The sequence below is a fragment of the Staurois parvus genome, unplaced genomic scaffold (genome assembly GCF_062004578.1).
Source record: "Staurois parvus isolate SC_StPar_1 unplaced genomic scaffold, SC_StPar_1.0 ptg000017l, whole genome shotgun sequence".
In the NCBI taxonomy this organism is placed as follows: domain Eukaryota; kingdom Metazoa; phylum Chordata; class Amphibia; order Anura; family Ranidae; genus Staurois; species Staurois parvus.
Window position 1 is genome coordinate 22,898,510 of NW_028317813.1, and position 16,701 is coordinate 22,915,210.

General features: G+C 37.8%; 1 protein-coding gene across 3 annotated transcripts in view; it reads left to right on the forward strand.

Annotated features, from left to right (window-relative positions):
• KIF5A (kinesin family member 5A) overlaps nt 1–16,701 on the forward strand; it is a 209,377-nt gene that overhangs the window by 174,583 nt on the left and 18,093 nt on the right. For 2 of the 3 annotated variants that reach the window (XM_089681366.1, XM_089681375.1), the window contains exons 24-25: nt 7,723–7,743; nt 14,471–14,687. In XM_089681366.1, coding sequence (XP_089537492.1) covers nt 7,723–7,743; nt 14,471–14,687 — 238 coding nt within the window. The remainder of the gene's footprint in view (nt 1–7,722; nt 7,744–14,470; nt 14,688–16,701) is intronic. The other variant, XM_089681383.1, reaches the window with a different exon arrangement.

Here is a 16,701-nt window from a genome sequence, read left to right on the forward strand (position 1 = left end):
TTTAAGACAGTTTTATGAACATCTGATTACTTGCAATACCATACTCTTTTCTGCACATCAATCTTTACTCTATTGAATAGAGGAGCCCATGTCTCTCTCATTGTGTAGCATGGAAAGCTGATGGTTCTTAAAAATGCTTGCTCTGCCATTGTCTGAGTTCATTCTTCACCATTAGTCCTCAATTCATGTCTGTAAATTGGGATGGAAAATGGATCTCTGTATATTTGTAGAGTCCTTAATTTTATTCCATATATCACAATTTGGTAGAACATCTTAAGTCATTATAGCTACTTTTTCACTTGGTTGTTGTAGTATAATCATTCTGCTGTAGATCCTAGATGATCAGTGTGAAATACCTGAATAGAAGTCCTGTTTACATGCTAACCCATACCTGCCTTATCCTATATCTTGCCATGCTCCCACTAACATTCAATAAAGATATATACATTTTATCCATGCACATACATATATCCTATTGCCTGTTATATAAATATATAAAGGAAATATATACTGAGAGAAAAATGAAGGCTATCACTACTGAGAGCCTTAAAAATACTACTTGCCTGGCTGTCTCTGGTGATATTCAGTGTAAGGTCTGAACCCTTTATTAAAAAAACTGCCATGAGAAAAACATGAGGTTTATATTAATACAAATAAACACAGTGCAGCGCTCCAACACAGTATATAAAATAATAAGTGAAGTATGAAATTTATGTGAACAATCATAGGTCCATATACACGACCCAAAATGCATCTAAAAGTGAATGTTCATCACATGCAATATAAGCTTAAGAATATAGTCACTATCCCTTCAAATGAAAATAATAACACCATGAAATTATGATCCACCATGAAATAGTGATCACTGTCTTTTTAAATATTAAATATAGAGTAATGAATCTTCAAATTATTGATGAATATGTGAATGAAAAAAATAAACATAAAAATGGAAATTAAAAATAATTTCAGCCAGAGTAAATATTAACCAAATGATCATGTGTATTCTTTATGTGCATCCAAGTCGGTCTGATCCAATGATATATTATTCCAACAAATGAACTACCACCAAACACAATGCACTCACCAGAAGGTATGGCTGCTTAAATTACAGGCAGCACAACCACATTATGTCAATTTCTCAGGACACAGATCATGGCCTCCATCTGGATGCAACGGTTCCTTTTAAGAATGATGACTCTCTTAGTCATATGACCAGCGAGGATGTGGTGGAACTAGATGGAGAAATGCTCATAATGAAGTACCTTTTATTAAAACTTGAAGTGTCAAACCTAACAATATGCAGCTCGGTAACACTTACATAGATGGCCGCCACATGTAAGTCCATGTGACGTGACATCAGCCCTCTAAGATGCATACAACATGTTTCACACTCTAGAGCACAGTTGTCAAACTGGTGTCCCTCCAGGTGTTGCCAAACTCTCATGAGGCATTGCAAGACTGATAGTTACAAGCATGACTCCCAAAGGCAGAGGCATGATGGGACTTGTAGTTTCGCAACAGCTGGAGGGCCGCCAGTTTGACACCCCTGCTCTAGAGCATCTTCAGGGGTCAAAAGACAGGGCTCCTGTGGTGAGCATTTTCCCATCTAGTTCCACTACATCATCGCTGGCCATATGACAAAGAGGACACCTTTGATGCCATTACCAGAGAGTCATTATCCTTAAAGGGACTGTTCTATCCAGATGGAGGCCATGATCTGTGTCTTGAGGAATTACCATAATGTGGTTGAACATTCATTATGGTTAATATTTACTCTGGCTGAAATTATTTTTTCTTTCCATTTTTATACTTACTTTTTTCGTTCACATATTCATCTATACTTTGAAGATGAATTGCTCTATATAATGTGGTGAAAATTGACTTTTAGATGCATTTTGGGTTGTGTTTATGGACCTAAGATTGTTCACATATAATTTGATATCTTACCTATTATTTTATTCACTGTATTTATTTGTGTGTTGTGAAGATTTTGTTTATTGACCGTTTGTGCTAGCTGCTGTTTTTTGACACCAAGTGCTGATCTTTGAGTTCTTGTTGACCTTTCCTTCCTAAAAAGTTAGTTCCCTGGCCAACCCTTGTTTTTTAATAGTTTGATTTAGTGAACCAGCATACGCATACAAATGCAGATTAGGATTTCTGGGTTTTTTACTTTCCTGATCTACATACACATCTTGTTCTGAAGTCAGAACTAAAACTATCTTCTCTGGATCAGTGAAATTAATGAAGCTGCTAGATCAATGCGATAGCTAGGGAACTAGAATTTTCATAAGGCAAGGTCAGCAATGGCAGTCTCCGTAATTTCTCACTACAGGTTTCCTATATGGATTTAGCCTTGTTGCATTAGATCAAAAGTGGGCTTATCCCAAAAATTCTGTATCAAGAATAAAGAATGTTTAAACCAATTACTAATTTTTACTAAATGTGCATTGTGTTCTTGTTATAGCATTATAAAAAACTTACTAGAATAATATTCATCTTTTATGTTTTATGTAGTATATCTAATAAGCATTGGAAGGCAAACTGTCATGAGTGTTCACAAGAATCGCTTGTGTATTTGCCAAAGTGTGTATCAGTATCACATGGAATGCAAACAATTTATTATTATTATTATTATTATACAGGATTTATATAGCTGCAACAGTGTGCGCAGCGCTTTACAAAATGAAGGTAAACATTACAGTTACATTACAATTTGGTACAAGAAGAAACAGAGCGCCCTGCTTGTTAGAGTTTACAATCTAGGAGGAAGGGTTGAGTGATACAAAAGGTATTTAGACTCAGTAGACTATTTGCATACACCAATAGATTGGGGTTGATTTACTAAAACTGGAGACTGCAATATGTGGTGCAGGTGTGCATAGAAACCAATCAGCTTCCAGGTTTTTTTTGGCAAAGCCTAAATGAACAAGCTGATTTTAGAAGCTGATTGGCTGCAATGCACAGCTGTGCTAGATTTTGCACTCACCAGTTTTACTAAATTAACCCCATTGTATTAACATTTATGTTTTGCTAAATTTTCAACACTTCTTTGAAATCATAATCATTTCTGTTACTGTACTAATGGCATTATTGGGATATGCATACATTCCCACTGTAATTGCTATACAATGCAGTTGCTAATGAGTTGAGAAAATTAATTTTAGTAGAGCTTGTCCTGTAGCGGCACATATGTATATATAGTGACTGGTTTAATTTTGAAGACATTTAATGAGAAGCAGAGAGATCATGCAAGGTAATTATTTATGAAAGTTAAGTCAGGGTTCTCCTGTTTTGAACCCCATACTCCAGAAAACAAGGGGTAGGAAAACACTTCCAACAATGTGCGAGAATCTTCAGCATACTTGCATATTACGGTCAATTTATTCTGAACTTGTCCTTTTTTTGGTAATGCAGATCTGTGCTATACCTCACCAGCCACTGGTGTCGTTTTCCCAGAAGCTTTTCCTACAATCTCGGTCTTCTTCCTTCAGTGATAGGCTAGCAATAGGCATGTGTAGCAAGCACAGGCAATCCTGCTGTTGGCCGAACATTGCAGACAGCATAAATATTAGAGAGAGGCTTTCACTTACCATACCTTAACAAAGTCTCTCCTATGCCGGCCCAGAGCGATGATAAATTTTATTAATAAGGCAATGACATCTTACTGGTCGGGGTAGGAAGATAGTGACTGTCACTGGCGAGTTGTTACAGGAATGCTTTTGTGGGCTTTAAAGCAATTTGTGGGAAAAACTAATTAGAAGAGTCACCTTTGCCAGTTCTATCCAGAACTTGGACTGCAATTTTAAAGGGTCATGCAACCCAAAATTGCTATATCAATTTTGGTAGATTCTAGAGAGTTAAACCACCTGAGGTTATTATACATTCTGGAAAGTTTGATTTCCTGAGTTTTTACATGTTTTGCCTCTTACATCCCATTCCCCATATTTAAATTTCTAGTATGGAGAATGTTAAAGGAGGAGCTGGGACTCACACACCCAAATCTCCCAGGTGAACAAAACAGTCAGGAACTATGGCAGGGAGATCTTGCTGTTGGTGTACCCAAGATATACTAACAAGCCAAGGCCTATAACTAACATATCACTTTTGAATGGACTAGCTCTTTAAGGCTACACATTTTGTATGGCTCAAATCGCATCGCATCCGCGCCAGAAAGGTGCAGGACCCTTTTTTTATCTGCTCCTGAATCACATCGCATGGGTGTTCTCACCCATGGCAATCGCATGGTGTTTAGCAATCTGTTTCGGGGTGTCATTAATTTATCATTGACACCCGCACCAGACTGCATGAAAGACATGTGACTGCAATACGGTGCGGGAAATGCACAGGATTAGCAGCGTTTCCCACACCGCATTAGTGTGAGTTCGGGCTTAATGTTTTGATATAGCCAAAAGTGTCAATATCAGTAGAACTGGTGCGTTAGAAGATACCCTTTTGCTATCAGGTAGGCTATGAAATTACTTTCTGCTGCAGATTCCTTATTTCCTGTGGTAAAGAAATCAGTGCTCTAGCACATGGGAGCCTTTAATATTATCTAGGAAAACCTGTCATTCTAGATTACTCTTTGTGTCTACAGATGTTTGCACAGCTGAAGCGATATTTACTCTGTCTGTTGACATGGTACGTGCATAATTGTTTAGTTAATGTTTCAGAGATTCTATAATATGGTCTGAGGTTTGACTTGACACAGGTGTAATAAGAAAAAATACAAACTGTTAATGTACTTTAAGCAGACGCTAATTCTCTGTTGAGAAGGTAACATAGAACAAGAAATGTTTTACTCTCATTTTTCGCTATTGTGGTTAACAGATTTTTGCTAATTAATAGCAGCTTGCAAGGATTTTTTGAGTTTTGGGAACATGTAAGCTCACACTCACAAATTCATAGTTTTATAGTGAATATTTCTTTATTTACTAACAGATCTTTAGGTTGTTACTTTAAGTGGAACTTCACCCAGAAGAGGAAGTTCTGCTTTTCTTGCATCCCCTCCTCCCTTCTCTCCCATGTTTGAAATGTTTTTTTTTATGGGGAGTGGGTACCTGATTTTGATAGGTACCTGTTTCCCTTTCTGCTTTGACTGCCTAGGCAATCGAAGTGTAAGTCCCGCCGCCCCCTTCCCCCGCAGTGTGTTGGGACACTTCACAGGTCCCAGGAGACTTCGGGACCATTCACGGGGCACAGCTCCTCATGCAAAGTGGGCAGCAAGCTGTGAAGTTGCAAGGAATCACAGTCAGCTGCACACAGTTAAGATGTAAGTGCCTAGACCTAAAGACCAGCAAAGAGACGGGTGAGGATATTGTTGGATCTTGGGACAGGTAAGTGTCTGTTTTTTAAAAGCCAGAAGCTACAGTATTTGTAGCTGCTGACTTTTAAATGTTTGTTAATAGGGTGCAGATCCTTTTTAACTGTGAACTTTTGTGAATAGAACATTGCTGCCTAAATACCCTAATTATTTACAGGCCACTTATACTGTATACTGTACACTGCAAAAAAATTGTAAGTTTCTTTGCAGATTTCTTTGTTCTTTGGAAATTGAGAAAGGCCATTGCTGTTATTTAGGGGAAGTCTGCTCTAATCACACAATCTGTTCAGGTGAGGAGATTTACCTTATCTTGGTGTCCCTCCAGATGTAGAGTACCTTGAAAAGATCCTTACCAAGATTCCCAACCAAGGTCAGAGGATGTTGGACCTGAGAGACAGCCTCACAAGAGGAGAATTAGTTTTGTGGGGATGATCTGCATATACTGTTTTGTATAGCACAATCTTTCTATACTTTTACAAATCAAGGTTAGGATGTTGGAATATGAATATGGGCAAAATGAGAATGCACTATGTAGGAGTAGAAGTGGGATCAAGTCTCTGTTTTTGATATTTAGGGGAGGACAACAAGGTGTCAATAACAGTGTCACCCATCCACTCTAAATGTGAAAAACTGATGATCAGAGGTCATGTTTCTTTAGAGAAATATGGAGACAATTGTTTAAGACATTCTGTTAAAGCAAATTGCCTGACTGTCATACTGTCCCTCGTGTTTCTTAATTTTTAACCACTAACCCCAAAAAAGTGACTTTCTTGGTATGTAGTACATGTTTGTTCTAATATGCTCATGCTTTGAAAAGTATTGAGATCAGATAGTCAGCATGATAGCCAGGTAACTAACAATTTCAGAAGGAGATGGGAAGTGGCAGGCTCCATATTTCTGTTACCACAGGTCTATTTCAAATCCTTGAGCAAATGATTAGATGTTTGAGGTGAATACAGGTCCACTTCACAGCTCTTCACCTTGATTTAAACTTTAGAAAATGAAGCCAATTCTGTTGTGATTGATGTGCATTTAAGACAAACCAAAGCAGACTAGATTAAAACACTATTCACATCATATAACTATATATACATGAACACCTAAAACCCAGACACCATCCAGCTATCTCTCTGGTGCAAAGACTTGGTTTGAGACATCTGCCAAACCAAAGAAGATGCTATCACTGGTCTTTCTTTTAGAATTAAACTTTGGACGTGTCCACTTGAATATGTCAATTTCAGCTGGCGCTATGTAAAAAGGATTATTTTTTTCAACACAGAGCCTGGAAAACCTAAAAGGAGGCACATTCCATGCATAAAAAGACAAGAAACAAGAAAATATTTTAGGAATTTTATTTTTTAGTCTCATCAAAAGTAAGAATATAAAAAAGCTCTACACATTCCTTACTCTCTCTGTGCACATGTCTGGGAAAGCCAGCAAGCCAGGGAGTGAAGACTTTCAAATATCCTATCTGCTTATTGAATACTGTACTAGGAATAGATTTTTTGGCAGTTAGAAAATTACTACTGGTTACAGACTGAAATGAAAAGGTAATGTTTGCCAACATTAAATTACATTATGATTTTAGTAGCAAAAGAATTTCATTATTCTGAAGTTTTTTAATTACTACTGTAGCACATCTTAGAGAGAAAATTGTTTATCTTAATATTTTAAATATTTTAATATAAACTTTGATTATACTAGTTCTCAGAACTGCCAGGTATAATTTAACTTGGGTGAACTTACTTAAAGGTTTCCCCAGCTTCTTTCTATGTGCTTTTTGCAATACAAGAAATTATCATTTTCCATCCAAAAATTGGTATAAAAAATCCATTCTTAAAGTTGCTGTTGAAGGAGAAGTTAATAAAATATACATAGTCTAAAATTGCATAGGCGTACTGGTAACTTGTTTTAATAGGAGTTATTCCTCTTTAGAAGACTTGTTTTAATTTTATATATAGTGCTATTTATGCTATTTTGCATATATTGTTGGTTGTTCTACATGATGTTTGATCGTAGGGCTCTTATCTGAAACCTACAAGCAGCAAAATCATTCCCTAAGCAGCTTCCTTGGAATATGTCAGCTGGAGTATGTCTTATACAGTCCAAAGAATATCATTGTACTTGCTTTCTTAATAGCTTTTATGAACCTTTTCCATCTTTCATCTCAATATAAATTCAATGAATAATTGAATTTATATTGTTCTATCTACGAAGCATCCTCTGCATCTTTATTTTTAAGTGCCATTTCACCCTGTGTCCATTTTTTTCTATTTATTCCATGTTCTGTTTTTTTTTTTTTTTTTTTTTTTTTTTTGCACGTTGCATTTGAACAGGATAGCAATCTTTTTTCAATGACTCCCATTTGTATCCCCATTCCCTCCCTGCTGCCTTCCATTTAGCTGGATGACTGGGTATCCAAGGTACAGAAAGATATTAATACAGAGATGTTTGCCTAACTCCAGGTCTGCTGGCATCTGTTCACTTAGCCCTGTGTTTCTCCGCTTCTCAGCTCTTCTTTATGAAGCAGAGATCTGGTTCTTTCATATGTCAGAGATTCCTGTGATATTAGTCTCATGAACAGAGCGTTCTTAAATTTAAAGAGGAACGCCAGGCAAACATTCAACAATTGTGGCTTACTGGTTAACAATTTTCCAACACCTAGCTGACTTCCTGTCTAGTAACATTGTTTGTTCAATTTCTCTGTACGTGGGTGGGACCATTTTTTTTATAATAGTGTGTTTATTAATGGTAATCTGTCACTTTATGGACATAATAAATATTTTTTTTGCTTTACAGGTTAGATTCCTGTAATTTAAAACTGAGTTATATATACCTACCTATACATACATACAGTATGTAAACCCTAGCTGAAATGACAAATCAGCATTATAGAAAAAAGTACCTGCAATGGCTGCAAAGCGTGAAAAAAAAAGAGCTGGAATGCTCTGATCTCAGTTCCTCTCCTGCTGGGATTAGAAATGATTCACACACTAATGCTTTGGCTCTGGATTTCATACCTCTCGAATCAGTGAGGGTGGTGGAGATTTTTAGGTAGCACACAGAACTCAGACAGAGGACCGGATGTGAGTCTGTGATAAAGCGGTCGAGGGTTGAGTTGGGTTGAGGGGGAGTCGGGGTACAGCAGCCATATAACAGAATAATAAATAATAAATAGTATTTATGTAACAAAATTGCTTTCTTTCTTTGACTGGAGTTCCTCTTTAAATTTCATATTCCATTATACTGTACAAAATGTATGATCACAGCAAGAACCGAAAGGATTTAAATAAATGCAGCAACATGGAGTCAGGGGGGCAGATCTGACGTTAGCTGTTACATGTGGCATTAGTGAATGAGGTATGTTGTTTGCTGACTTGGCATGCCGCTCTACACGCCTCTTTTAAACATGGATCACTTGAGAAGAAAGACTCTTTGCATTGTTGCTTTCACCTGCAGTAATGATTGCAATGTCTGCCATTTTATAACATGTCAGCAGTGTTCCATCTTTGCATAGTAACCCTGGAAAAAAAGGAGTGGAAATTCAGACATAGTTCTGAATCAAATCTTCTTTGTGAAGTAAGTTTTTATCCATCCTTATTTCTAGATTGCTCAACTTTGAGGGTACATTGGTCATCATGTTGGTTTTTTGATCAGGGTTTAAATTTCATACTTTCAATTGCAATAGGGTGCCACTACAGGAAGGGCAATAGTGATGCTCTATATTGCTAATGAGAAACTCAAGAACAGCTTTGCCTCTCTATTTACCCAGTTGTGTGCTTAGCTTGCAGTTAGTTGACCCTAGCTTGGCAATGGACTTGAGATGACAAATGCTCATTGAGTCCCATGTCTGTGGATGATCCTGCTGTAAGGTCTCTGCCATGTTTTCTCCCCATAAAAGCCATAAAACTTTGCAAATTGTTAGAAGTTTATGGATAACAGGATTGATATAACAGTATTTTTATGTAGTTTGAATTCTTTATCTGATGTTTGACAAACCAAACTTTGCACTCCAATTGCATTTGATCATATAATGTTCAGCTACTAGTAAAACACTAAAGTTAGATCAAACACACCCTGCTCCCTATTATTTTTCTACATTATTATTTGCAAGCCACATTATGCATAGATTCTGTTCTGATTGGACATCATCTCCATTGCATAACTTTGACTATATTATTGAAAAAAAAAAATTATTGTAAAAAATATACTGTAAGTTCCATTAATATACAGGTATGCAATATGTCCAATTATGTTGGTTGGGGAATGATATAGTAGCTTACACTTGGAGAATAGTTAAGTCATGCTTATTAAAATATAAATACTGCTTGATACAGGATTGCAGGTAAATGTAACAACTTGGCAAATATTTGGAAGAACCCAGAATACTGGGGGGAAGAAACACAGGTGTGATTCCGATTGTATTCCACTAATGTGTTCAAGCCAGTGGTGGACAAAATATTGTTGAATTTTAAAGTTTCTTTTATACTTCTGAGATCTCTAATAGTGAGATTTGATATGAGTGCCTAGATCCACACATCTGCTGTAGTAGTTTTATGTGGTTCCTACTTTTCTAGTTGGGTTTTTAACTTATGTTATGAGAATGCAGAAAAAGTGGGTGGTGGTTCCAAAGCATTTGTTGTAACAGGAGGGGCAAGATCACAAATAGAAGGCAACAGAGCTTGAAACTAGGGGGTAGGAAGCTTTACTCTTTGAAAAACCCTTCAAATACAATGTGCTAGTGGCTGTCATAAAAGATCCCACCTCTGTAACACAAATTATTAATTTTGGGTGGACTGACCCTTTTAGTTACATTTTGAGTTTAACTATAAATTACTGCCAGATCATGATAATTAGATGTTTGTGTTTCTTTTTTATTACTGGGTTAAATAGTATATAATTGTTTTATCACATGTTGCTTTGAGCAGTAATGTGCAAAATATGGTAACCGTTTGGAAAGCCCTTGTGGTCATCCTATAATATTTGTCTTTATATTGGTGTTTTTGGATCCTAATTCTTGACAGCATTTTTGGAAATTAGAAATCAGAAATGGAGCAAATTCCCATTGGGCAACTCTCATTTTAACAACTAGATTTCGGATCAGAAAGATGGAGAGGACCTCATTGAGAATGGAATATTCTGAGACCAAATAGCAGTGAACGTTCACCTGATATATCATGAGTATAGCTGTGATTAGTTATCACTGGCACACATAACGAACATATTGCAAGTTTTACTTTTCAGGAGAGAATTTTGGTACAGCTATGATGATATTGCAGGAAAATAACACAACTGGATCATTATGGCTGTTGACTTTATATTTGTTTCTCTATTTCTGTTCAAATAATCCGAGACCCCTATCACTTGGACCACACTATTCTATAGTAAAATAGCCATCTCTTCAAACCACAGAGCCAATAAATTCTATTATGTAACTGAAGGCATTTCCTTATACTTTCATTGGTGGTACTACTCTCATTCATAGTACTGTTAGTCTTTGCAGTGTTTTTTGGCCGGCATGAATTGGTATGCTTAGCTTCTGTTATCACATTGCTGTTCATTCACTGACTGGGGATCATAAAATACACCAGTATTATTCATTGTTTGCATTTAGCCTTTGCAGTGCTTGCATGTAATAAGAACACTTCTATAATAAATGCATGTGTTTAAAGCACATATCCCATATAATTTGTACACTGTAATCACGGCTTGACTTATAAATAGGCACAGGCCTAGGTGGTACAGCAGTGAGGCTGCAATTATTTTCCACAACAAAGTTCAATAGTACAGTCAGCTCATAGAACCCAATTTACACAATAATTAGGGCCATGCCAGTGGCAGATGCTGCCCGAAGTGGTCATTTTTGCCACCTCGAAGTTACTGATCTGCACTGAGGATGGAGTGTCTGGTATGTACACTTTGGCCTTGGTGCTGTACCCACTGGAGGGGATTTACTAAAGCTGGTCCACTCACAGTCTGGTGCACCTGTGCTTGGTAGCCAATCAGCTTCTAACCTCAGCTTGTTCATTTAAGCTTTAGCAATAAAACCTGTAAACTGATTGCTTTTTATGCATAAGTGGATGAGATTCTGAGTGAACCAGCTTTAGAAAATAAAACCTACTGTGTCTTCATGAATGCTGCCTCAGTCAGCCTCCTCAAGTGGCATTATTGGCAACACAGCCCTGACAATGACCCTTATTTGTTAGAAGAGATGAATATTCGTTTGTCCTTGGTGGTAGAGATGAAGTTGTGCTGGCTTCAATCATCTAATCATGTGCAAGCAAATATCCTGATCAGATATTCATTACAAAGTTAATTTTTACCTTATTCTGTACGAAAAGTGTAAAACTCTTTGTAAGGGATCATGCTGTACTCCTTTAGTAAATTAACCCAACTGCCACAATATACTAAACCAGGTTAGGACCAGTAAAACAAGAAAATGTTGTGGGTAAAATGATAATCCTAGCAGAAGGGAGTGGCTTTGGGCATCAGAAGTTGTGTGTAATGGTAATTCAGTTCTGGTTGCTATACTAGAATAGTGTATACGTTAATCTGTGATAACATTTTTTCCATCTCATACAACCCAGCAGTTTAAAGTTTGAAAGGACAGTCCCTACACAGTATTCCCTGAAAATGGAAAGGGGGACCATGAGTAGGTAATCGTAGAAATTAAAGCTGATCTAACTTTGTAAGGAAGTCTTCTGACCATGTGGCTGCAGTTTGCAGTGTCCCCATCCTCTATTTGTGTCACCTGAACATACTGAACAGTGACTGCAGCTAGTTAATGTAAATGCCGTTCGGCCAACAATTGTGAACCCGGCTCCTTTGACAAAAGTTGATTAACTAATGGACTTATATGGAGCTGGGTGGCGTTGACAGGAGCACCCATGGCTCACATTTCACAGATGCAGCAGGAATCAGCTGTAATTTGAGCCTGTATGGCGGCCATTGCTCACTTAGTAATAAAAATGAAGATTAGTACATAAAGGGGTTTACTTTGAAAACCTAATCATATGTTAAAAAATCCTAATTTAAAAATGTCCCTTTGCACGCAATAGAGTATTAAGAGTAAACACGGGTTCATCTCATTTCCCAGCATTCACTTTGGTAAATGAATAGCCTCTACTTTAGTAAATCATCCCCCAGGGTTTCCCTTTGAATTGAATCTTTCACATAAACAGCAAGGCTGAAGAGAGGATGGATCATTTTTACTTTTACTGTGAAGTTGTCAATTAACTGGCAATCATAAGAGTTTGGTGCAGATTTAAAAGAGAAGTATGGCTTAAAAAAAAAAAAATTCTACTCACCTAGATGGCTGCAGCATCAATCCAAGCTGCAGCTGTCCCCACTGCCTCTAAGACTGAGAACGTAGCAATCAATCATCTCTGATTGCTCAGTTCTCAGTTTTCAGCCTGCTGTCAGTCACTGGCTCTTTGCTCTGCCCCTCCAGTGCTCACTGTGGAAGGCTGTGGAGGGGACAGGAGCAGCTGGCTTAAGCTCACGGTGGTGCATTGAGAGGCTGAACCAGCTTCCGGTTCAGACATCTGGGTGAATCTGGATTTTACAGTCAGTAGTCGGGATCTCTCTTGAGCCTGGTCCGGACGAGTGATGTAAGCCGATAGTGGGCTTTAGCCCACTGTTGGCTGAAAATGGGTCACATAGGAGAAGCATAGCCAAAATAGCTTTAAGGCACACCTATGCGAATGAATGTAGGGGCTGCCACTGCATACCATTCCTTCTGAAAATGCTAGATACCTGTCTGTCATGTCGATCTAATTGCTTTAATACACACTGCTTCACTGACCTGGATCAAATATACAAAAAGGAGTTCTGTATTTGCTCTGATTTTACCATGTGCATGAATGTTCAAGGTAAGTGACAGGTCAGTCAGTGAAAGTCCTGAAGTCAGGGGATCAGACATGACTGCTAGGCAATTGGCATTTTCAGAAGGAAGTCAGAAATGGCAAAGTCCATATTTCTTTTGGCATACGTTTCCTTCAAAACACTAAATGCTTGTCATGCTGTTCCAATGGCTTCAGTACTTTCAAAGTCACTGATCTGGAACAAGTAAGAAGATTGCCAGTTCCGACTCAAGAGTTCCAGCCTGCATGCTTATTCCAGGTCAGTAACTCAGAAAGTACTGAAGCCAGAGATGGCCCTTGTACTTCTCCAGAGAAGTTAGGCAAGGGGAAAATTAATTTGAAATAAAACACAACCTGTTCATGTCTATTTCTGGCTTGGGATTAGTCTTGAGTTTGGGTTTAGGAGTACACACATATGCTAAAGTTAAGCACACATCTCAAAAATTGTAACCTAAGCTAACCTCCATGTGCGTAAGAATGGGAAACCATGAATTTCAAAACAAAATATTATTTTTTACAATGTTTTTAATTTGATTTATATTTCCTTATTGTTGTAATTTCTTTTTTTAAGGTTTAGAAATGTGTTACACATTACATTGAGTTCAAAGAAATATCACTTATATATCACATATTTATTTTACTTAACCATTGATATTGTTGCAAATAAATGAACTGTGCTTATATTAATGACATTAGTTTATGATGCTTTAAATATAATGTCTTTAGGTGCTTCTGGCAACCGGTTTTATATGACACTTATGCAAAGTTGGCGGTAAAAAGATGGAAAAGTAAAGTTTTTGCTGGCAGCATTGGACTTGGAATTGCCTCAGGTCCAAGGTCTTCATCTTTGAAGCAGTTTATCACCATTTTGATGATTTCAGTAAAGTACCGTAATATGCACACAGGTTCTCATTGAGTATTTCATAAACACTATTTTGTTTTATGAACAAATGTTTCCTAAAATAAAGCATTCATATGTGCTGTAGGCTGAAGAGGGTGACAGATGTTAGGGCAGAAGCTAAAATAGGTCACTCTGATCTATAGTTCTTAAATCATAGCAGACAATTTCCTTAAAACACCATGAATGAAAAAAACTTTTTTGTGAGCCAAATTCCATTAAATTGTCTGCAGTTTGCATGTAAAACTAAATCACCTTAATGTTAAGAAATTTGAAGGTGAAAAAATATTTTCTTGGCTCATCAAATATTTTTTCAAGCTTTCTGGTCATGGTTCGTCAACTTTCTGTGCCTAGCTCATTTATGCATTCTTCTTTTATGGTGTCATCCAGCTGGTTCGTGACAATGCAGATCTTCGTTGTGAGCTTCCTAAACTGGAAAAACGTCTTCGGGCTACGGCTGAGAGAGTTAAGGCCCTGGAGGGTGCACTGAAAGAGGCCAAGGAGGGCGCTATGAAGGATAAAAGAAGGTACCAACAGGAGGTGGACCGCATTAAGGAAGCTGTACGCTACAAGAATACAGTGAGGCGCACTCACACTGCACAGATTGGTAAGGGAAATGTGTGGTCTGTGGCAAAAGTTTTTGCATCAAGGATAGTTCCATAATATTACCTACCGATAGCTCTATAATCATAAATAAATCATTAAATGTATTGTTTTTTGGACAAGCAGTGTAAGTAACCTAATTTGACTTGACATCAGCCTTTTGTAATCCACAGTACAACAAGGCTTAAGGGAGAAGGAGAAGCAGCACAAGCAGCCAATCAGCCCTGCTGCATTGTTTATGTGATAACATGGGATTTACTGATAGGTGATGAGATAAGACTGATGAACTCACTCTGCTTTTTCTCCTTCAATGTTCAGCTCAGGAGGGAGGACCTGTAAGTTTTACGTAAAGTGGAATTCTACTCAAAACCTAACCAATGCTAAACCTGCTCCCATGCCCATTTTAAGCCTAATCCATCTAACTCTGTAAAGAAAAGATCGCTATACTTACAGTACTTATTCTGAAACCGCTTGGTCCGAACCCAAGATGAGCTGTCAGCGTAGAGCAGAAGCAACCAACAATGGATGCCACACAGTAAGTCTATGGGTGATGTCATCTCCTCTTCATTTTCCAGCCGTTGTCAGCTTTCTCTCTCTACACTGGAGACCAGACCAGAGCGGCTTCAAAATAGGTAAGTATATCAGTCTTTTCTTTACAGGGTTAGATAGATTAGGCTTAGATTGAGGCTAGGAGTAGGTTTTGGGTGGAATTCTACTTTAACTGCAGAGAAAAATGAGGTCACCTGTCCTGCTGGAAATGGCTATATTGTGGAGCTGCGTAAATCTCACAATTGGATGGACAAAAATTCAAATCCTTTTGGCAGGTAAAACAGCTTTAATATACAGTTTGTATTACATCTTTGTATTCAGATATAAATCTGGAGTGCAGCTCTAATGAAATTTTGTAGCAGCAAATGAGAAGGAGCAAAATCAAAAGAGAAAGTAAATTGAGCTGGTCAATAAAAATGTAACCTAGTGCACACAAGTATATAAAGTAGCAGTCTAGCAGGGGCCCCTGTCCTAATTTGCCTGCAGGCAGTTGCCCTTCTGCTTTCCTGTAGTGAACTACTATTGACTAACAATATCTTAATGTATGCTGAGTTTAGAATGCAAATGACAAATCTTGCTCAATCCACTTGTTTGCCTGTATTCTTTTTTTTGCAGATTGTTTTTTGTTTTTATGTTATTTTTGTTGTGATTTCACTTTCCTAGGTTTTAAAGGAAATATTGTAATAAAGTATAGAAACTACATTGTGCCAGAATATGAGTATAAATTAATACTGCCACTTGACCCAATAAAGGCAAAGCGATAAAGTCTTTGTAAAGGGGCCCACCCAACCTACCGCAACTTACCTCCCCCATCACTTCTTCCTCCATCACAACTGGCTGCAAAACATTATTCTTCTTGCTGTGGTTGAGCATATGAAATGATCCCTTGTTATAGTGCTGGGGTATAGCAGCCAACCACTAGACCTGAGCACTATAACATAACAGAGGGAATGATGTCACCCTTCCTACTAGCTTCCGACACCTGCCAACACTGTGGATTTTACTGCTGGCTGCAATTTAGGAAGGAGCAACAGGGGAACACTGACAGGTTGAGTATTAGTTGGCCCATTTGTAAAAACATTTGCCCCGCATGGGCAAAGGTGGCAATGTCTTTTTAATTTAAAGTGTTACTAAACCCAGGACCCTGCATTCACTATAACTGGTCTCCCACAGTACACAGGACATGAAAATGCAATTATTTTAGTAAATATAAATTGCTAAATAGCTTTTCTCATCAGCAGTATATAACAGTCTTGTGACTTCTATCAGTGTCCAGCAGAGTATGTTAAAGCTTGTAGGAGGAGTTTTCTTTCTACTCCAATTGTCCTATGAGGCTGCATAACCCCTGACCCTCTGTCCGGACAGCACTGATTGGCCCTGTGATGATCACATGCACTTTCCCAAGAATAAAAAAAACTCTAGAAATACATACCAAAATGAGTACAGTATATGTAGCTTGCCCCCAAGGC